Source organism: Podarcis pityusensis, assembly GCF_964106645.2.
Source record: "Podarcis pityusensis genome assembly, chromosome: 9".
In the NCBI taxonomy this organism is placed as follows: Eukaryota; Metazoa; Chordata; class Lepidosauria; order Squamata; family Lacertidae; genus Podarcis; species Podarcis pityusensis.
Window position 1 is genome coordinate 48,692,908 of NC_138034.1, and position 23,554 is coordinate 48,716,461.

General features: G+C 43.5%; 1 protein-coding gene across 1 annotated transcript in view; it reads left to right on the top strand.

Annotated features, from left to right (window-relative positions):
* The first annotated feature begins 8,735 nt into the window (after positions 1–8,735).
* Positions 8,736–23,554, top strand: part of TRPC3 (transient receptor potential cation channel subfamily C member 3) — a 55,959-nt gene continuing 41,140 nt past the window's right edge. The window contains exon 1 of the mRNA XM_081021916.1: positions 8,736–9,427. Within this exon, the coding sequence (XP_080878042.1) occupies positions 9,186–9,427 (242 nt within the window). The 5' untranslated portion in view covers positions 8,736–9,185. The remainder of the gene's footprint in view (positions 9,428–23,554) is intronic.

Consider the following 23,554-nt stretch of genomic DNA (forward strand, 5'->3'; position numbering starts at 1 on the left):
ACGAGCTCTTAGATTCTAGGGCCTGGTTTTTTATTTCCTGACAATATGTGCATTTAGCACATCATTTTCATGGAGCCTTCTTTGTAATAAAAAGTGAATCTCTGTGGGTGTTTTTTTTTAATCTCCTGCAAGTATTGTAATTACACTTGAGATTGGGGAAAGACAGAGAAAAGAGAAGCCAAAATCATGACAGAGAGAGCACACTTATCCGACAAGAGCTCCCCAGAGACAGTGTCATTTGCAATTAATCCTTTCCATTTCTGTGCATCAGAACAGATGACACAGCACCTTCCCTCACACAAAAAGGTTTGCTACATAGGAATTAGTACCACAGGAGACTGAAAATAGATTTCTCAAAGGCTTATTTGATGGCTCGTGTAAAGTATGACTCTAAGAAGAAAAGAAAAAAGGAATTCTCCAGTCCGATGGCCAATGACTTAATTTGTGAAGATAATGGTTCTGCGGTTGGACATTTCATAAGAAATACTGTATTGGATAGGTGATAAATTACTCGTGAATGATATTAACTCCATGCTTAATTTCTGAAAGCTTCCGAGTGCAGCCAGGATTTCCCCCTCACATAACATGTGATTGTGAACCTTTCAGTAATGCCAGATTTTTCTGTTTGCATCAGCTACTGAGAGAATGCACTGTAGCCAATATTAGAGTTGAGTCAAAAGGGGGCCATTTTTTTGGCATGCATTTCTGGCAGCATTACAAAGCATGCTCCTCTGAGCCATTTTTCAGGGCGCTGCATCAAAAGAATGCAAAGGTGTTTGGCCATTGAGAATTAAGGCAATGTTTTCTGAAGGCTGCTTTGTTTGCTGTCAGTGATGTCAGCACGTAGCCCTACATATTTTTTGTGACATCATTCGGTTCACTGTGGGATCCCTTATTGGTTGGGATTGCCCGTGTAACTATTTCCAAGAAGGAGACACAGTACAAAGTAAATGGATGAAAAGACTACAAACTATATTGGGAAAACAATGGCAGAGAATGGGGAGAGAATAGTACGGCATATTGCCCTTGATAAAGCACTATTTTTGCCATGAAACAAATAAAAGGATGAATTATCCCCATTATGAATAATCCACATAATCCAAAGCAATGCACCATTATCATTTCTAGGTGGATTATTTTGGGAGCAGATGATAGTTTTATGAACTTGTCAGATTAGGTTTGATGTGTATATTTATAACTTATATGGGCCCTTGAAATAGGTAAGAAATGAAACTGAATCAATGTATGTCAAAGTCTTTACAGCAGACTCTAACTCCTAATTATCATTCAAACATTTAGGATGGTCAGAGTCTTCTAAATGATTAACTCTGTCTAATTTGATCTGAGTAGAGCTACTTCTTTTGGGAAAGCCTGTAGTGGCCAATTTGCAAGCAGCTCATTTACTGAGGTACCAACCAGGAAATCACCTTTATTTCATAAAGTAGATTAAAACAATCTCCTTTTTAATTTTTAACCTGTGTTAGAAAATCAGTAAGAGATTGTGCTCTCTCTCCCCGCCACTCCCACTATATTTATCACATTCACTCCTATAATTTGTGGCTATTTGTGACAATATGTCACAATGTATGATGTGTATTATTCATCTTAATTTTCATTGGCTAATGCCCAGTTTCTTAAAACATTCGCTGTATTGCAGGCAATGTGCATGCCTAAGTTAAAACATATAATGATAGCAATTTGTACATAGCTAAAACAAAATGCTGATCATTATGAAGAGAGAACACTGTGTTTTGATTTTCCTTGCATAATAAGCAGTCTGTAATTACTGTTATTAATTTATTGTCACCACTGTATCCATTCCGTTGTGCATCTCTCTCTAACTCAATGTCTGACTTCCCAATTACGGTGTGATTAAACCTTCTGCAAATTTATTTTGGCTGAGTTGTTTGCGGTAGAGGAAAATCATTACTAATTGACTAAAGCTTTATATGCTTTGCAACATTCCTCATTTATTCATCATGACTTTGAATTTAATTTGTAACTTAAGGGTCTCTGGTTTCCAGAATGGCTGAGTGAACAGTCAGCCCTACCATTAGGCAGAGTGAGGCAATTACGGCAAATGCTTGATGGGGGGCAGCGGAAGCTGTTGCTCTTTCTAAGCAACCCCTAACCATTTCCTACTGTTAGGTATCAAAACTAAGTGTGTTGCAGGCCTCTCATATGCCCCTTAAATTAATCTGCTGTCCTCAGATACATTGTAAGACACTATCCCATTGCAACTGTTGACATAGTGCCACCATACAATTAAAGCACTATTATATCACCTTAATAGTCATGGCTTCCCCCAAATAATCTTGGGATCTGTAGTTTTTTTAAACACTTTGAGAGATATTAGAAGACCTACATTTCCCTCAAATAGCTACAATTCCAAGAATTCCCTAGGAAAAAGTTTTGATTGTTAAGCTACTCAGATTGTCACTATGAAGGGAATATGGGTCTCCAAACAACTCTCAGCACCCTTAACAAATTACAGTTCCCATGATTCTTTGGTGAAAGCCATGATGGTTAAAGTGGTATCATAGCGCTTTAAAACTTATGGTGCAGGTATGACCCGATTCAACCACCAATCTAGTCAGCTTCTGTGAACTGAATGGGGAGAGGTGCAGTTTCTCGTTTGCCTCAAGCAACAAAGTTCCTTGGACCAGCCCTACCTGAATGCCTCATGCCATAGGCTACATGAAATTCGTATTTCAGCTGAAATGGTATAGAGCTCTTTCAATTACTGAATTGCTTATAGAAACTGAAAAAGGAAATAGTTAGATAAAAGTGAGATCCTTGTTTTTGACCAGAATTCCAGCAAAGTTGCTATTGCTTTATCTTTAGCAGCCTCACTCCATTTCAGGGTTGTCATTTGTCAGATAAGTTGCCTCAGTAGGAAATAGTGTGACTGACTATACTTCTCTTAGTTTAAGGGGGAGAACAATTCCACCAGAAGTGGTGGTTTTCTATAAACAACCTCTTTTTTGTTAATCCAGTTTTACCAAACTATACTTGTCTCTGATATAACTGCTTTCCTGAAAAGAAAGAGATTCTTTTAAAACTGCTGTTCCTGCTGAGACATAAATTACTCATGGCTTAAAACCTACCCAAAATAAGTATGCCTGTTGAAAGATTACTCTAACAGCAGCTTTGGCAATTAAGTCTATCAGGCCCCATTATTTATGCCAACTATCTCATTTGTTATTAGTCAGGGAATTATGTATAGCAGCATCTGTCTTTCTTATCTAAGCAATGATCAGGTGAACAAGATGTTGCTCAGCTGAAAAGAAAACCCATAGACTGTTTTTTGTATATTATCTTTACTTTATAATATTTCTGGAAAGAGCCGTCTTGATAGTACAGGATGGAATATGCAGAACCCAAGTATTCCTGAGGCATTGTTTTCATAGCATACAGTACTTAGCAGTTTCAGGAAAAGTTGGCTACAACAAAGTGGGTACCTGTCACTGTGACACTGCATAGCCACCGTGGTGGAATAATTTCTCTGAAGTCCTTAAAAAGTCAGCAGAAAAACAATAACTGGCCTAGCCCATGGCTGACCTGATGGCCACTCAGATATCACAGTGGGGATACAGGAGGTATAAAGAAGAAAGATTTATGCTCCCACGTATCCTAGCACTAATCCCTTGAGCTGTCTGTTCATCCACCCTATTGTACTTTTTCTTAGCACATTTCACATTGTGCAGATTGGAAGCACATCTTCAAACTCATCCAGGATATTGCTTGTAAAAAATGTTCTGTAAACACTGGCTACAAAATGCTGGATATTTCCGGAGCTGACTTGGTGCCAAGAGTTAGAGTTATCCAGTGAACCAATTTTGTGGGTTTGGGGGAGCACTGAAAGTTGGAAGTACTCTGTAAAATCCAAATCATACTCACTCAGAAGTAAGTTTCACTAACTCTAGTAGGATTTAGTTCCAAGTAAGTGCATATACTATTGTAGTTTTAAGCAGTTGTTTTGAAGGATAAGTTCAGATTTTTCTCCTCTGGTATTTGAAACAGGGAAGTAGAACATAGAAAAAGTAAAATTAATGTATAAGCAAAGTGGAGTGTGGAGAGGACTAATAATTATATTATCATCTTTAGCATCCTGTTCTGGATTTGTGGATCTAGTCTGCACTGCTGGTATATTCTAAGGTACTACTAATCACACACCTCTTAAAAGCACATTGAGGATGATTTGCCAGATGATGTAGGATATTTTTTTCCCTGTTCCTTGGTTTTTTTCCCATCCTTTTGCTGCAGGACAAATTTATTCTGGCTTTAGAATGCTATTCCCCCATTTCAGATATGTCCTGGACTGCAGTTCAAATGTTCTGTGCTAATGCAAGGGATTGGAAGCCCAAGGAAAGACCAAGTCAAGGCTCATCAACATGGACTGCTGAGTAAACACAGCCCCGAACCTCTGCTTCCCTTTTGTCCTTTGCATGCTGATTGCAGCATCTGGGCTTGACAAGGCATGTGACCCCCACCTGTTCTAAGCCTACTTCAGCTGAGACATCAAATACCTCCTTCCAGCACTAGCGAGCCATATCTAGCAAGCTAGGGAGTTGGGCTGTGGGCCCTTACCTGCCTCAGCCTCCTGGAGCACCCCTCCTGCTGCTCCCTATGCCTCAGAGCCTGCCATGTCCATGGAGACAGGGACTCCTCTGGCTCTGGAGATGGGTCCTGCAGCTCTAGTTCTCTGTACTGACCACATCTTCTCATCATCCTCTGTTACTGTAAGTGCTTCCTACACCAATCTCTCCGTCCCCATCCCCAGCTTGCATAGGTGTGTCCCAGTCCTAGCTACACCCCTCACCGCTGTCCTGCCAGTTCATGACAGATGTCATGTACGATGTCCATTTGACCTCATTATGCCCACAGGATGGAGCTTCACTCAACACTGGTCTACCCTGACAGTGGCTCTCCAGGGTTTCATACAGGGGTGTCTTCCAGAACTATCTGGAGATGCCGGGGAGTAAACTTGGGGCTTTTTGCATGGAAAACATTTTCACTGCTACTGAATTATCACCTTTCCCATTTCACCACCTTGCTAGTATGCTGACATTCTGAACATTTCTGCAAGTATTAACAGCCAGATATATGAGAATATGTGTTTTGGAGCCAGAACTTCAGTCTGTTGTTTAATGATGTATCGGGTCATCAGATCCCATGGAAGTAAGCAATTCATTTGCTTACTCACTCACATATTATGAATAATTATTGAAAAACAAGCACATATAATTGTTCTGTCAGTTGTTGGAGATTGTGTGCTCTTCCATCTCAGGAAGTGCACCCTTTGGATTCCCAAGTGTGACCATAAGGCTGTGATTTGCTTGGAAAAAGAGACTAGGAACCACTGCATCAAGGAAAGCCATACAGTATAGTACAGTAATGTGAACTTTGGGGGCTAACTACATGAAGGAATGAACCAGAAGGCTGCGTATGCATTTGTTATGGGTTCTGTGATCAACTATAACAAGGTGTAAATACAATATGTATCTTTTTGAAATCAGTTGGGGATTCAGCAAGAGATTTGCCTTTAGTCAGCCCTCCACTGCCTTCAGGAGGACTGTAGCAGTGAGCATTGAATTAAGCACTGGGAACAATGGCATATGAAAACATTCAGTTCTTCTTACAATTACAAGAATTTTTTGCTCATAATCTTGTACAATACAGCACAATGAGCTTTTCAAACAGGAGGAAGATGACTATTGTATTATCATTGTTTTCAGCTTTACCCCTTTAATTTTCCATAGTCTATAAATGTAGCATTTGGTTGTAATTTTGTCAAAGACAAGTAAATATGCAGGGAAAACCAATATTACTTATTATAACATTAAGTAATAAAATACAGAGCAGTCCAAACGGCACCTATGACAAGCTGGTGTGTGTGTGAGGGAGAGAGAGAGAAATTCAGTGGAAATTTCTCTCTGGGGCGGTAGCAGGCTGGTGGGTTCTTCACCACCATAGGCCTACCAGAGGGTGGGATGAGCTATCTGAGGGCCCGCAAGCTCCCTAGCTGTTCTCATTGCCATCACACTTCAGCATTGGGCCTAATCTGGACCCAATCACTGTGCCAACCTGGAGCTGCTATTGAGATCAGACCCGATAGTCCTCTGCCCACTGCCCCATCCTGCCACAGTCAACATGAGCAGCCAAGTTGCAGATGCAGTGGTGGTGCTGCTGCTCCACAAAGTGGGGGCAATGAAGGGATTTGGACTATTCCATGAGTGGAAACTTTGAAGATTCTGTTTTGAATAATTTTGTGATATCCATATACATAATTATACATATACACCCCTATATACATGCTGCTCCCTTTCCCTCAGTCAATCCCCACAACCACCCTGTGAGGTAGGTTGGGCTGGGACAGGCTTCCTCAATCTCGGCCCTCCAGATGTTTTTGGCCTACAAGTCCCATGATCCCTAGCTAGCAGGACCAGTGGTCAGGGATGATGGGAATTGTAGTCTCAAAACATCTGGAGGGCCAAGGTTAAGGAAGCCTGGGATGGGAGGCAGTGACTGGCCCAAAGTCACCCAATGAGCTTCATGGACAAGGGCAGAGCTGACCCTTAGTCTCCCAGGTCCTTGTCCGATCCTCAAACCATTGCGCAACACTGGCACACATGCTCTCTCTTTCTCTCTGGTTAGAACCGCATTTCCCCACTTTCTATCTTACATTTCTAATGTTCTCCTGAGCACCCGCTTAAAATACAGGCTCGGAGATCCTTTTAACGACAAGCCTGAGAGAAACTCAACGTTCTTTCTTGTGAATCACGCTTAAATTAGCCATTACACACAAAAGCCATTATTATTATTGCCTTCTACACACTGTGTAAACAGTAAAAACAACAGGGATATGGCCCCTTGAAGACTAACACAGATTATGGCATAAGATTTTGTAGATTAGAGTGCACTTCACTCAGATGTATGAAATGTTACCCTAAATTGGTCATGGGGATAAGATGGAGATAGCAGTCAGGTTTCTGCAACACGCAATGAGGATTCGTGAGTGTTATACAACATTAACTTAAGTGTTAGATGCAGGTTTTTGATGAGTGGTTGTATTGTACCGAAGCCTACTGGAATCTTGTATGTATGCCAATAAAGGTTTGAGATAGATATATCTGTATCTATGAGAGTTGCGGAAGGGAGGAACTGTAAGCAATAACTTAGAAGGGAAATGCAATGCAAAAAGTACACACTATGACTACTATAACATTAAAGCTAAAATGTATGTAAAATAATTACAATGGATATTCACTAAGGTAAATTGACATCCCAGCATTGGTAAGCTAATTCACACATGCTGTGGAATAACAACAACAACAACAACAACAACAACAACAATAATAATAAACCATTATTGCTATTCTGGCCAAAAATGATGGAAATGAACTTCTCAGTGTTTTTTTCCATGGTGGTATGTGGGGGTACACATACCCCTAAACATTTTGTTAATCTTTATACTTTTATCCATTTACTGTATTTATTTTCTTCGATTTGAACTATAAAATGGTGATTTTCTTGAGTCAAAACGAGAGTACCCAGAATTTTTTTTTGGGGGGGGAGCACTGGAACTTCTTCAGTTCCAGTTTCATTCTGGCGTTTCCCTTTGAAGTTCCTTTGTTAAGAACGGCCATCTATGATCAGCAGCAGCGCACTGCTGTGGGGAGATTAGCGGCAGCTAAAAAAGCCAATGCAATTCTGGGCTGCATCAATAGGAGTATAGTATCTAGATCAAGGGAAGTAATAGTGCCACTGTATTCTGCTCTGGTCAGACCTCACCTGGAGTACTGTGTCCAGTTCTGGGCACCACAGTTCAAGAAGGACACTGACAAACTGGAACGTGTCCAGAGGAGGGCAACCAGAATGGTCAAAGGCCTGGAAACGATGCCTTATGAGGAACGGCTAAGGGAGCTGGGCATGTTTAGCCTGGAGAAGAGGAGGTTAAGGGGTGATATGATAGCCATGTTCAAATATATAAAAGGATGTCACATAGAGGAGGGAGAAAGGTTGTTTTCTGCTGCTCCAGAGAAGCAGACACAGAGCAATGGATCCAAACTACAAGAAAGAAGATTCCACCTAAACATTAGGAAGAACTTCCTGACAGTAAGAGCTGTTCGACAGTGGAATTTGCTGCCAAGGAGTGTGGTGGAGTCTCCTCCTTTGGAGGTCTTTAAGCAGAGGCTTGACAACCATATGTCAGGAGTGCTCTGATGGTGTTTCCTGCTTGGCAGGGGGTTGGACTCGATGGCCCTTGTGGTCTCTTCCAACTCTATGATTTTATGATATCCCACTTTATTTTTATAATTTTTAATACTGTACTGCCATTTCTGAGGTCAGATTTCTGCCCACTTATTCCTCCGTCCCGAGCAGAATGCAGAAGGACCTTGCTGTTGGCAGCAGATGACGGCGTATTTATATCGCCCTGGAAGCTGGCATCCTCGACAAGCACGCGGGTGATCTGTTCCCATTAACACTCATTAAAGCCTCGGAGTGAGTTTTGCTCCACTTGGAGGAGAGCACTTAACCTAGAGCAGCCGAGATGCACCTGCAGTTGCATCTCTTAGAGCAGCGCCCTGTGGATCTCAAACGCCCCAGCATCAACTGGGGGCGAGAAATGTGCTCCCCCCTCCTCCTTTTTGGCCTGTCAACAAAGTGGCTACACTTCTTCTCCTTTCCCCCTTCCCTCCTCCCTCTGTTCTGCTTGCTAAAGGACTGATGCTCTCAAATGCTTGCTGACTTGCCTCCCTCCCTCTCTCCGTCCCTCCCTCCTTGCCTGCCCGCCTGCCTGAGTAATGAGCCTGTCCTAGCACGAGATAATGAAAAGGAGAGAGGAGGCAGAGCGGCCGGCCGGCTTCCGCCGCTTGGAGTGCCTTCCCTTCCCTCGGTCCACGCTCAGATGCTTGCCTCTTCAACCACCAGCAGCAGCAGCAGCAGCAGTAGCATTCAGGGCAGCCGCCTGGCGAGGGAAGGCGGGAGGGAGCCTCTCGCCTTGATTGGCGAAGAGCTCCGCCGCCCCTTCGAGCTGCGCGGGTGTTCCCTGGCTGGCCAGCGCTTGCCTGCCGCCCGCCCTCTTCCTTTGCCCGGCACCAGCCAGTAAGTAGCTCCCGAAAGGGCGGGCGGGCGGCGGCGCCTGCAGAGCAGCATCGCGGCGGCCGCGGGTCCACGCCAGCATGTCCAGCAAGGGCAAGAGGACCAAGGAGCAGGGCAGCCGAGTGACCTTCCCCCTCCAGCAGCAGCAAGGAGGCGACGACGGGGAGGATGAGGGGGCGCCCGAAGCGGAGCAGCAGCGCTCCAGCCGGGGCTGGAGGGGAGTCAATGGGGGGCTGGAGCCCCTCCATCAGCAGCAGCAGGCGGTGAAAACCCACCGGGAAACCTACGGCTGCTACCCGCCCTCGCCGATGCTGGGCAGCATGTAAGTCCGATGCCCCCCACCCCTAGCCGTCCTCCCCGAGGGTTAGGTCAACGAGGGATTCGGGGGGCGGGGAGCGCCCCCAGTTTTGGACGGGAAGGGATCCGCGGTTGGTCTCCGTCGGAGGGTTGGGGATCAAAGTACTGTATTGGGATTTCTCTTCCTCTGGCTCCTGTGCGACAAAGCGACCCGGATCAGCTTTCCTGGGTTTATGAGAGAGAGGGGCTCATCCTCCTACTCCCGAGGAGACGGGGGCAAGGCAACAGGACCAGGAACTGTTGACTGTCGTCGAGGGAGGATCTGGTTAAAGGGGATCCCACTTGGTTGGGCTCCAGGTCGAAAAGCTTAAAAGGCTAGCAGCGGAGAGAGAAAATAAGGCTGCCAAGAGTTGTCTCCTCATAAGACTGGGCAGGGTGTTTTCACATGGGGGCTCCATGTTGTAAATGGGTTATGGCAATGGAGTCACTGAATTTGACAACAGGTGTTTTTTAAAAATAATAGTAGTAATAATAATTGAATTTCCCTAGAAAGGATAAATCCACATTAAATGGGGGTGAGGATATGGGCTGGCATTTCGGCACCAATTATTTGCATAGATGCTGCAAAAAGCGATGCCTCAATAAATACCTGTCTGAGTTGGAAAGTGAACTATTTTATTCAACAAGAAAGGATAGACATCAGGTGTGGGTGGGTGCAGGGATTCCTGCCTGCCGTAGTTGTTAGTTGCTACTACTGTTTGTTGTTGAATGTTCTCTGCATTCTGGAGTGTAGTCCTGATCCACTCCACTGATTGCTCTTGCAGTTTGCATTAGGAGTTGGATTGAGTGTGTCTGTACCTGCAGCACTCTGGTTCCAGTCCATTTTGTCCCCGAAAATGAATCTTTCTGCATTTTCTGTCAATATGCACTTTTTCCTTTACAGAATTGCTGACTCAATTTTAAAGGTATTACCAAAGCAAAAACTAACTTGCTCAAGAATTCGCTCCTACGAGAGGCAGCGGCGGCCACCAACATGGATGGCTTTGAAAGAGAATTTCATGGAGGATAATTCTGTCCTTCACAACTAGCCATGGTGGCTATACTGTACAGCTGCCTCCTTGTTCAGAGATAGGATGCTTCTGAATAGTAGTAGCTGGAAACCGCAGGAGGAGAGATTGGAGTTGTTCTCAGGTCCTGCTTGCAGGCCTCCCATGAACATCTGGTTGGTCACTATGAGAATAGGAAGCTGTACTAGATGAGTCACTGGCCTGATCTAGTAGGACCATTCTTTACGTTAACTCATCTTATTCCTACCCCCCAATTTGCTGCAATTTGCTAAGGGGGGAGGTGGAACATGTGTGTGGAAGGAGAACCTTGAGAGAGACCATGAAGTCTCTGTGCTTAGTTTCTTCTGAAAGAATTTAGAAGGTGAAATGAGCAAAAGCTGCTCCTTGCATGGGTTCAAATTCACCGTACAGCACTGGGAGGTGACCTTTATGAAGGAGAAAGGGAGGGACAATTGCCAAGAATAAGGAAGAGTCTCAAGATGTGGGGCACTTTCAGATAAGCTGTCCCCAACCAGTTAAAGAACTTTCTAAAAGGGTGGGTTATAAAGTTGTAAAAAATAATAATAATGAAATGAAGTGGGGACTTGGTTGGAGAGCCAGTGTGGTGTAGTGTTAAGAGTGGTAGACTCATAATCTGGTGAACCGGGTTCGTGTCTCTGCTCCTCCACATGCAGCTGCTGGGTGACCTTGGGCTAGTCACACTTCTCTGAAGTCTCTCAGCCCCACTCACCTCACAGAGTGTTTGTTGTGGGGGAGGAAGGGAAAGGAGATTGTTAGCTGCTTTGAGACTCCTTCGGGTAGTGATAAAGTGGGATATCAAATCCAAACTCCTCCTCCTCCTCTTCTTGGTTTGCAAGGGTGGTTGTAACTATGGCGGCTAATTTAGCACCATGGTCATTGCCCCCTGCCCATGGATTTTGCTATTCATTCTGGATTCCCCAGGCATTCACATGGGGGGAGCACACTCTCTGTATGTACTGAGGGTATCTAACAGGACCGGCCATACCATTAGGCAGAGTGAGACGGCTGCCTCAGTGGCAGATGCTTAGGGCTGTGGGGCGGATGAAGCTGTGTGTGTGCTGTGCAATTTGGTCTGCACCTGCCAAACTAGCCTGCTGCCCTTAGGTGTGGTGGATGATGCTTTCCCATTGCCTGTGTTGATATAAGATGCAATTGCCAGTCCAGTTGGCTTCTGAACAAGGAATGATTTATCCTAGCTTAGCTTTTATTTTAACAATATTGATATTTATACTTATAGTTGTTATTGTTTTAAGCTGCTTTAGGCACACTTTGCCTGGAAAACAACATATAAATATTTTTAAATACAGTGGTACCTTGGGTTAAGTACTTAATTCATTCCGGAGGTCCGTACTTAACCTGAAACTGTTCTTAACCTGAAGCACCACTTTAGCTAATGGGGCCTCCTGCTGCTGCCGCACCGCCGGAGCACAATTTCTGTTCTCATCCTGAAGCAAAGTTCTTAACCTGAAGCACTATTTCTGGGTTAGCAGAGTCTGTAACCTGAAGCATATGTAACCTGAAGCGTATGTAACCCAAAGTACCACTGTAATGGACAAGGGCCTTTGTCCCAGGCAGCAAAATGGCTTGCGCCGGCCTCCGTTTCTTATGCCCTGCTTGAGAACTCACATAATGTACAAATGTTGTATCTGCAAATATTGCTGGACCGGCCAAAGGAACGAACGACGAACTCTGTGACGAACGACGAGTAGGACAACTGAGAAATGGAGCTCTCAACAGGAGCCAAGATTTACGGAGTGCAGTGGTTAGTACAGACCAGTCACCTTCTTGTGTGATTTCCTGTCTCTTAATGTTGCATAGTGAAAAATTGCAGGTCTGGGTGCACACCCACGGAATATAGATGTCAGGGACTGGAAAGTGAAGCATACAGCTGAGAAAATGGCTCAGGCAGAAAAGATGCTGGAATAATTGTAAATGGGATCATTTCTGTTAGTGCTTGAGAGTTGACATGCGAGGTTAGAAAATGTCTCTTGGTGGAATGAAAAATGGATTTCTGTTTCACCAGAGCTAATGTGGAGCTGGAAAAATATTGAGGTCAGAGATGGTTGGCATGCAGTAAGCACAGGTGCCAAGCTTAATTTGAGCCAGGGCTCACTGAAGCCTGGAAGATGTGAAATAACAATTGAGAGTTCCTCAATAATTGAAAAAGGACACTGTGCCTTTCCCCTCACTACCGTGCAACCACGGCTGGTTCCCACAGACCTTGCATTTTATTTCAAGCCAGAGAAAGTGGATTCTGGGCAGGTGGTCTTCAGGAACTAGCCGCTGATAGATGCATGTTTTCTTATTTGAATGTACTATGTAGAAGTCTTGACAGTCCAACTCACAGACAACCAAGAGTCTTGTGGCGTTTTAACAAGCAACAACTAACTAATTCATTGTGGCATAACCTTTAGTTGACTACAGTCCACTTTATCATAGAACTGTAGAGTTGGAAGACCCAGAGGATCATCTAGTCCAACCCACTGAAATGGAGGAATCTTAGCTAAAGCATCCATGACAAGTAACCATCCAACTTTTGCTTAAAAACCGCCAAAGAAGGAGAGACCAGCTCTTACTGTCAGAAGGTTCTACTTGATGTTTAGTTGGAATCTCCCTTCTTGTAACTTGAATCCATTAGTTTGTGTCTTACTCTCTGGAGCAGGAGAAAACAAGCTTGCTCCATCTTCCATGTGATATCCCTTTAGATATTTGAATATGGCTGTCATATCTCTTCAGTTTCCTTTTATCCAAGCTAAACATACCCAACTCCATCAACCATTCCTCATGAGGCTTGATTTCCAGACCCTGATTTTGGTCACCCTCCTCTGCACGCGTTCCAGCTTGTTAGTATCCTTATATTGTGGCACCCAGAACTGGACACAGTATTCCAGGTGTGGTCTGACCAAGGCGGAATAGAGCTGGACTATTACTTCCCTTGATCTGGACACTATACTTCTGTTGATGCAGCCTAGAATAACGTTAGCTTTTTTTGCTGCTTTACTTCACTGTTGACTCATGTTAAGCTTGATGTATGAAGTGTTATCCTGATTTCTAGATATATATGGAAGAGGCAGGATTGTCAACAGTGTGTTCAGAGGAAGAGTGAAATGCAGACAGTATATAGGGAGATAAACTTAACATAGGCTGATAGTATAATTACAGTGGTACCTCGGGTTAAGAACTTAATTCGTTCCGGAGGTCCGTTCTTAACCTGAAACTGTTCTTAACCTGAAGCACCACTTTAGCTAATGAGGCCTCCTGCCGCCGCCACACTGCCGTAGCATGATTTCTGTTCTCATTCTGAAGCAAAGTTCTTAACCCGAGGTTCTATATCTGGGTTAGCGGAGTCTGTAACCTGAAGCGTATGTAACCCGAAGCGTATGTAACCCGAGGTACCACTGTATTAAAGCCTGTATTTTCTTCAAGTCATTTCCTTCTGACCTCACAGACCTAATTGTTTTCTGTCCTTCTGACCCATATGTATATATCAGGATAACATTGCATATATCTGATGAAGCTAACTGTAATTCACAAAAGGCTATACCCTAGCAACTTTGTTAGTTTTTAGGTGCCACAAGACTCTTTGCTATCTTGCTGCAACAGAGGAAATTGACAAAACAGTTGTTGATAACCCTGCTGGAAATTGTTATAATGGAAGTCCTATTCATGTCTACCCAGAAGTAAATCTGTTGACTTCCTAAATAAGCGTGCAGCATAAGTTTATGTTAGCCTTTTTCCTTTTTCAGTTTGTCTTGATATCCTGAGCAGAAGACAAAAGGCAGAATTTAGAAAAGGCCATGCATAAATTCTTAAACCCCACAGCCCACCAACCCCCATGGAACATGGGGGAAGCACATAGCTCAGTGGTAGAACAGCTGCTTGGCATGCAGAAAGTATGTGTCACATTCCCCAATATCTCCAAATAGGGCTGGGAGAAACTCCTCCTTGAATCCCTGAAAAGCTGGTGCAAGTCAGTGCAGCCAATACCAAGCTACATGGAACAACAAGCCGGTTCCTATGTTCCTATTGGAAGAAATATTCTTCAGCACCCCCTGGTGTCTGTCCTTCATAGTCTCACAAAGCCATAGCACTCCCTACAAAGTTACTGCTGGGCTACTTTCGTGCCTTTAAAAAAACAACACAACAACATTTCCCCCCCAGAAGTCGGTCATAGAATTGGGAACATTCTGGGCAGTTTCTGTTGGGTACAGAAGCTTAGCAATCACTGACCTCTTTACAAAACCTAAAACATTCCTTTCTCTCTCTGATTTCATGCATTCTCAAGAAAGCTTTTATTAATATTTGCATTAAATAGATATAAAATCCTAATAAAAAGGAACATTTTAAATGTCCAAACGAGAAGAGTTTATGAAAATGTGAGACAGCGGCTCAGTCTAGCATGCTTTAATATCCTGTTGAATACATTTAATTGACATTGAAAGCATTTGTTTAATAGACCCAGATGAGTCAGGGGTGTTTTTCTCAGACCACTAGAATAGCTGCTGAGAAGCTCCACTTCCTGTGTCAGTTCAGGTCTTGTAGCCGTTCTGTTCTGCTGCCAGTAAAAAAATAAATTACCTTTCCTCCAAACTTTTTTTTGTATTTTCACATGGCCAAACAAATTTGTCAAAGTGAATAATGTCACATTGGGAAAAGAAAAGAGATGGAGGACACTTAAAAGAAGATTCTAATTTGGAAGTTTTTGCTGTCGTCTGGAGCTTATTTTTATTTGGTAGTCTCTTTATGGTCTTTACTAAATGTACAAACAGGGAAGGATGGCTTTCAATATTTTTGTATTTAGACTTCTGGCCTATCTTGTACAAAGTATCCCCAAGGGACTCACAATATAAAGGCCTTTCTATGTCTTGTTTAGGGGGAGTCCTTTGCCAGAACATTCCAGCAGTGCTCCTGTGAAGCACTATGTTTGTGGTATCATAGATCTTGGGAAGTCAGACCAATGGTCCATGATCTGGTATAGCTCAGTTGGTAGAGCATGAGACTCTTAGCCTTAGGATTGTGGTTTGAACCCCACTCTGTCATGAAGCTCACTGGTAACCTTGGGCCAGCCACAGCCTCCTAATCTCACAGGGTTGTTGTAGGGATTAACTGAGGACAGGGGTGAACCATGTACACTTTATGAAAAGGTGGGATATAAATGCAATAAATAAGCTCTTCCATGCACCTGCTCAAGAAAGCTGGCGGGGCCTGGCAGATGGAGATGTCAGCTGCCAATCTGGCATCCAGAAATCTCCATGTGGTGGCAATTGGACGCATGCCAGTCACAGAAAATGAATTTCTAACACTGTTTAGAGCAACACTACTGTCTGCTAGCACTATTAGAATGCACACAACAGTAAGCCATGAAATGTACTTGGTGTTGGGGTTTTTTTTTGTTTGTTTGTTTTTTGCCCTTGTACTATTTTATTTTATTGCAGACGTAAGTGTGACATGTTATGATAGATTTTCCAGACTATCCCTGTAGCATTACAGGGAGAAAGTATGGACGGCCTACCATAGCATTTCCAGTTCTCCAACAATTAATGTATGGAGATACCTTGAGTGAAATAAGACATGAGATGGCAAAAGAGGGGAAGTGGAAGTAAAGAAAGAAGCATATTCATTTCTAACTCCTCATCTATCGGCATAAAAGGAGCAGTGCAAGGTTTCCTACTAACCACATTCCCATTTATATCCCCCTCCCTAATTCCAACTGTTGTTTGCTCTTGTTCCTTTCCCATAATGGCTTATTCTCTCAAACACCCACTCCAACCACTTCCTGTGCCCTGCCATTTCATACCCAGGGGAGATAAAGATTATGATTAAATGTATGCCAGCAATTCATTTTCTTTTCCTGTTTGTGGAGCAATAATACATTTCTTCCCAATGGTTTTTTAAAAAGCAATAAAATGCCTTGACTTAGAATAAATTTTTGCCTCAGAGAATTATCTTTTCTGTTTATGGTGGGACATAGCCTGGTTTCACTTTTCAGTATTTTAGTCTTCAGGGATAACTCTGTTTCAATGTACACTTTATGAAAAGCTTCTGTTATGAGATCTTTGTTTTGAGTTATAAAATACAGTGTTTCTAAAGAGGCAATTAATTAAACTAGGCTGGCGGCAAACCCAGAATATAAAATTAGGTGGGGTTTTTTTGGGGGGTGGACTTCACTGTGCACCTCCTTAAGTCAAGGAAGAAAGCTGTTTGAATCTCCCCAATTATAACTTAAAATTGATTCATACAAGCAGTTCTGATTCCACCCCACGCTCCGTCATAATTACCGTGCAGTGGAATCCACAAGAAATATGGAGCCCAATCTTAAGCATATTTTGTTGTCGTTTAGTCGTTTCTGACTCTTCCTGACCCCATGGACCAGAGCACGCCAGGCACTCCTGTCTTCCACTGCCTCCCGCAGTTTGGTCAAACTCATGTTAGTAGCTTCGAGAACACTGTCCAACCATCTTGTCCTCTGTCGTCCCCTTCTCCTTGTGCCCTCAATCTTTCCCAACACCAGGGAGTCTTCTCTTTTCCAGGGAGTCTTCTCTTCCCACGAGGTGGCCAAAGTATTGGAGCCTCAGCTTCAGGATCTGTCCTTCCAGTGAGCATTCGGGGCTGAGTTCCTTCAGAATTGATAGGTTTGATCTTCTTGCAGTCCATGGGACTCTCAAGAGTCTCCTCCAGCACCATAATTCAAAAGCATCCATTCTTTGGCGATCAGCCTTCTTTATGGTCCAGCTCTCACTTCCATACATCACTACTGGGAACACTATAGCTTTAACTATACAGACCTTTGTTGGCAAGGTGATGTCTCTGCTTTTTAAGATGCTGTCTAGGTTTGTCATTGCTTTTCTCCCAAGACGCAGGCGTCTCTTAATTTCGTGACTGCTGTCATGATCTGCAGTGATCATGGAGCCCTGCATATCCTCTCCATATGGTTATGGCTGGTTCTCTGTAACAACAACAACAACTGAAGCCACAAATACCTTGGACAGTGGCACCGCTACGGAACCTAGAGTTCAGACCGGCTCAGCATGAGCATCATGGGATGCTACAAGTTCTGTGGAGTTAGCAGGAAAGTGTGTGCATAGGAATTATTTTTATTCATTGAATTTGTATCCCGCCCTTCCTTCTGAATGTGTATCGGTGTGTATGTTTGTATGAATGAATGAGAGTGGCTTCCACATTACATATGGGGGGAGGGGAGGAAAGAAACTGGGTTAGAAATAAGTAGGAAGATAGTGAAGAGGAAGGCCCAGCACTCTGTGGTAGGACATGTAGTTTAATGTGTAAGAGGCTGCCTGTTTAATTTTTGCAATTCCCCGTTAAATATTCTTACTCAGTAGGTGGGTCAGGTATCTTCTAACATAGTTTGTCTGTCTCTGGGAACAGCAACTGTGACAATGCTTGGCAGAAGAGACCCTTTGACACACTGCAATTGTTCAGTGCAGTTGTGAATCTCCTTGCCATGCCCTGGCTTCATGCCTATACAGCCTTGTGGGATCTGCACTGCGCTCAGGCTCCCAGCCACCAGATCCAAATAGAATCAGGCCAACTAGTTCAGTTGCTCTCTCCTGAGATCTGCGTGCCTGCAGGGCGATGTTGGTGCTAGGTCATTGTGCTGTACATTGCTCCCTCTCTTAGAGATACTAAGACTTGCAAGTTGCAACCTATTTCTTTTGTCCTAAAGCAGTAGGAAGGGAACATGCAAAATCCAGTTTAAGAGTTAAGCATTTACCTTTGGCAATCTGGGGCAGCATAGTGCCCAAAATGATGGCTGTCACTTGAATGGTCCAGATTACATTATCACTCGGCTGTGAGACTTGTCTAAAACCACACCAAGCCACTCTTGTCTCAACTTTAGTCCTCCATCTGTAATGTTTTGATGATAACACTGAGGGTAGCAATTCTGGCAAGTTTTAGAAAAGTTGCTGCAAAGCTTACAGAGATAATGTGTGTGTGTGTGTGTGTGTGTGTGTGTGTGTGTAGTGCTTTGAACATCCTAGAGCATGATACATGTCTGATATGAAGAACCTGTGGCCCTCCAAGTGATGCTGGATTCCAGCTCCCATCATCTTTCATAATTTCCCATCATCCTTCATTATTTGCTGTGTTGATGGGAGTTGGAGTCCAATAGCATGCATAGGACCAAAGGTTTTCCACCCCTGATTATGTTATGTTTTATGTTTTGATGTTATTATGTTATTAAATTTATATACTGCCCTATACCAGGAATCAGGGTGGTTCACAGAACATGTTACAGTGTCATCCTGAGGGTATTTTTTTTTTTTTTACTGAGGCTGTGGACTGATGATATAATTGTTGTTGTTTAGTCATGTCCGATTCTTCGTGACCCCATGGAACAGAGCACGCCAGGCACTCCTGTCTTCCACTGCCTCCCGCAGTTTGGTCAAACTCATGCTGGTAGCTTCGAGAACACTGTCCAACCATCTTGTCCTCTGTCGTCCCCTTCTCCTTATACCCTCAATCTTTCCCAACATCAGGGTCTTTTCCAGGGAGTCTTCTCTTCTCATGAGGTAGCCAAAGTATTGGAGCTTCAGCTTCAGGATCTGTCCTTCCAGTGAGCACTCAGGACTGATTTCCTTAAGAATGGATAGGTTTGATCTTCTTGCAGTCCATGGGACTCTCAAGAGTCTCCTCCAGCACCATAATTCAAAAGCATCCATTCTTTGGCGATCAGCCTTCTTTATGGTCCAGCTCTCACTTCCATACATCACTACTGGAAACACTATAGTTTTAACTATACGGACCTTTGTTGGCAAGGTGATTCTGCTTTTTAAGATGCTGTATAGATGATTTAATAGTAATTGTAATTATCTAGATGGACAATAATGCGACTCTCTAAGATGGTTTGAGTAGAGGAGGACTGCCATTAAGAGCCCTATGGAATGAATAACACTAGCATCATTTTCATTCCAACTTCGGCCTCTGCATGTTGCAGGTTGCTGACTGGAATGCATTTTCTGCAGTCTGTCCCACCCAGCTGCCATAGCAGCAGATGTAATTCTGCTCTATGCTGTTCCTAGAGCTCAATTAATCAACCTAACAGGACGTGCTGAAGCAACAGGACACCAGAGACCAAGGGACTTGTGGGCGTGTGCACATTCCTGGTTTAGAGTGTTCCTTGCTCTTATTCTGCCCCTCTATAAATTATTGTAGAAGAAAGTTGCTTGACTCTTCCCAAGTGTAGCTATATACAGTGGTACCTCGGGTTAAGTACTTAATTCATTCCGGAGGTCCGTTCTTAACCTGAAACTGTTCTTAACCTGAAGCACCACTTTAGCTAATGGGGCCTCCTGCTGCTGCCACGCCGCCAGAGCACGATTTCTGTTCTCATCCTGAAGCAAAGTTCTTAACCCGAGGTACTATTTCTGGGTTAGCAGAGTCTGTAACCTGAAGCGTATGTAACCTGAAGTGTATGTAACCTGAGGTACCACTGTACAAGCAGACTTCGTCATACGGTATTTCACAACCACTGTGCACTGGGGTACACAGAAGCCAGCAGCCCCGTTTTTGTTAGAAAGTAGGTACTTTCCTCTTGAACTGAATTTTAATTTGAAGCTCATATGCTCCGCAGTGTGAAGCATGTGCTAATGAAGCAAGTGTGGTTAAAGGTAATACAAAATCCAGTACTAATTAACTTGCAATAAAAGCCCTCCTGATTCTGATGTGTACTGATGTGTTCTGATCCATGCAAATACCTAAAAGAAAAAATTCTGAGGCTGTAAGTGAGCACTGCTATTCTGGGAGTATTTCCCTAGTATTGCTGCAGAAAGTTTCCTGAAAACTTCTCTCAGTGCAGGAAGGCTTTCAGCTTGCACAAATCCCAGGAAGGCTTCCATTGCCAACATTATGTAGATATTATTAATCTATTTAAAAGGTTTCCCTGCCACTTTCACCTGCACTAGGAACATAGTTTTCCCCTAAGTGGATTTATTATGACAGTTGCATCAACTCATTTCCAGAATTACAGCTTCCACACTCTGCCCACTTACCTGAGAGTAAACCCAATTAAATTCCTCCGCACTTACATCTGAACAGATATGTACAGGATTTCACTGTACATTTGTCTATATCACTAGGGCGTGAATATGACACCAGAGCAAGTTTAGAGAACAGTAAATGCCCTTAAAGGAACAGGGGCTCTTTCCTGTATTCACTTGGGTGCCCTACCCCTGAGGAAGGAGCAGTCAAAAGCAAGGGGCATGTTCCAAAAATGTCAAAAAATGGCACCAAGTCTCACCAGGTCAGCTCTATATCAGACTTCATTCAGGTTATGATTTGTCCCAAACAACAGGGACAGTCAGTTCCTTCCAGAGATGCTTCCAAGTTCCAGGAAAGTTTCTTCCCCAAGGAAAACAAGGGTCTTGTGCCTCAGTGCCCTTAGCAGGGTTAAATCCAGGCTGTTATGCCTTGCCAAGAGAAAGCATACTCTTTTCTTAGGTCATGCCCAATAGAGCTTAGTGGAACAGCCTGAAGAAGACCTTCCAACAGGGAAGCAAGAACTCCCCCCGCCCCCGTCTCTGTGGAGGCACCTTATTTAGGCTTCCAGCTTGACCAACCTGCTCCCTATGTCTCTATTGGGCTTTTCCGCCTTCTTCTGTCTTTTTATATCATTCCTGCCTCCCCTCCTTTCTGCCTTAGGCACAGAAGATGAGCTCCTTCACTGCCATCAATTACAGGTGGAGTCTCCAGGCAATGTCCAGATCTGGTCTCCTCATTGCCTGGTTAGTGCATACCTGCTTGTATCTGGGCCTAATTAAAGGGCCAGGTGCCAGCAAATGTGGCAAATGGTTCTACACTTCGGTTTCCACCTCAGTTGTATGCATCAACTTTTTAATAATATAGTTCTTTATTGTATTTTTTTCTTTCTTCTAAAATGTGAATAGACAGAGGAAGGAACTCCTGTCCCCCTCAGTACAACCCCAAACAAGAAACACTATTCACCCACCTCACAGAGTAAAAGGAAGACCAGGTTGGGGATAAAACATCAAAAATCACCCTCAATTTAAGTCGATATAGTATTATCAAGATCTTAGCAACGTGCACAGGTAATCAAAGAGAAAGAAAGTACATTCCTTTTGTTTCGTTGAACAGAAATTGGAGACCCCAGTGGACCCAAGACAAAGTCTGTTTCCATTACCTAAAGCTCCCCATAATAGCCCTACTGACTTATGTAGTGCTGGAACAGCTCTGCTGTGCTCCTGTATGTAAGTGTATTCAATAAAAAGGAACCATATGGTTGCAAATTGATCTCTCTCTATTTGCCCCCTAATAACTTGCCATTTATGCGAAAGCTTTTCTAACAGGGCTATATGCCAAATCTTAACAATACCAATCGTCTACATCAGTGCACTTAAAACCATTCCAGAGCTTTGCTATTGTCGCACTAGCTGCAAATAAAAGGTGAATAATTAACTCCTGATTTGCTAGGTCCCTCTTTGGACTGTCAAACAAATTCAGCATCTGTTGCATGCATTTGCCAAAGGTTATTAATTCAAGACACAATTCTGAAATTGGATGGTGGCAGAAGAGAGCTTAAGAGCCTTTCAGTTTGCACATTCAAGAACTACAGCTGCCATTTTTAGCTATATATTCTGGTAATGTTTTTCTGGGTTTAGCTTTGTAAGTAGCAAATGCTTTCAAATTCCATTAATTAAAGTTTGAGAGAGACAGAGAGAGAGGGTTGTTTTTAAACAGCACCCTATAGCCTTTAAATTTAAAACAGAATATTTAGGTAAAAAAAAAAAAGGCTGCTAATGGTGTGCATTTTTTAATTCAGACAATATTGCTGCTTATTCATATGAGTCTTCAGGGCCAACCTGAGTCATGCTTTTGCCTTGAGTGAAGGATGAGATGGCGCCACATCTCCCCAGTCCCATCTGCAGAAATTTGCAAGGCAGGCCATTCAAACCTTGTTTCAGCACTGATGATGGAACAGCATCCCCTTAAGGCTGTTTTAGAGGGCTCAGGACAGGCTTCTTGGCCTACACTGCTCTCTCATCCCAACAACTTGCTGCTACTCCCCACTTCCCAGCATCTGCTGCCTTAGGTGGCATTTGCCCCCTGTCTAATGGCAGGGCCGGCGCTGCTAGTATTGTATACTTTGTCTGTTTGCTGCAATGCGTCACAGTGGATGTTCTTTACAAAATGTTTCAAATTATAAACATATTCTAAAATTTCCCTCCAACTTTTCCAGCAGTTCAGTATTTGTTGGGGGTGGGGAGGGGAAGAAAGACTGGGATGAGATAAATGGGAAGTACAGTCATACCTCATGTTACGGCCGCTTCAGGTTACGTGTTTTTGGGTTGCAGACCGCAGGAAACCCGGAAGTACTGGAACGGGTTGCTTCCGAGTTTTGCCACATGCACAGAAGCGCCAAATCACACCGGCGTCTGCGCAGACGCAGCGCTTCAGGATGTGAACGCTGCGGGTTGCGGATGTGCCTCCATCACGGATTACGTCCGCAACCCGAGGTTCCACTGTATAAATTGTTTGTGTGTCTCTTTGTGAAACACATGAATGGGAATACAGTGGTACCTTGGGTTACAAACACCTCGGGTTACAGACTCCGCTAAGCTGGAAATAGTACCTCTGGTTAAGAACTTTACCTCAGGATGAGAACAGAAACCACACGCTGGTGGCACGGTGGCAGCGGGAGGCCCCATTAGCTAAAGTGGTATCTCAGTTTAAGAACGGTCTCAGGTTAAGAACGGTTTCAGGTTAAGAATGGACCTCTGGAACAAATTAAGTTCGTAACCAGAGATACCACTGTATTGAAAAAGAATATGAACCTACCCAGTGATGAAAAAATTCCCATCATGGTCTCACACTAACATGCCAGGACTCTATCCTTTCATGCTGACATGAACCACTTCTCTAGAAGACTTCCAGAAAATCCTGCATTTCTACAAGTTATTTTTTAATAATTGCCCTTCTAGTAAATGTTTTTAATAATAGATATTAACATCTGACAGGAAATCATTAGGAGGAAATTTGGTTTTTAACTTTTTTTTAAATTACTGCAGTTAGTTTAGAACTGGGTCCAA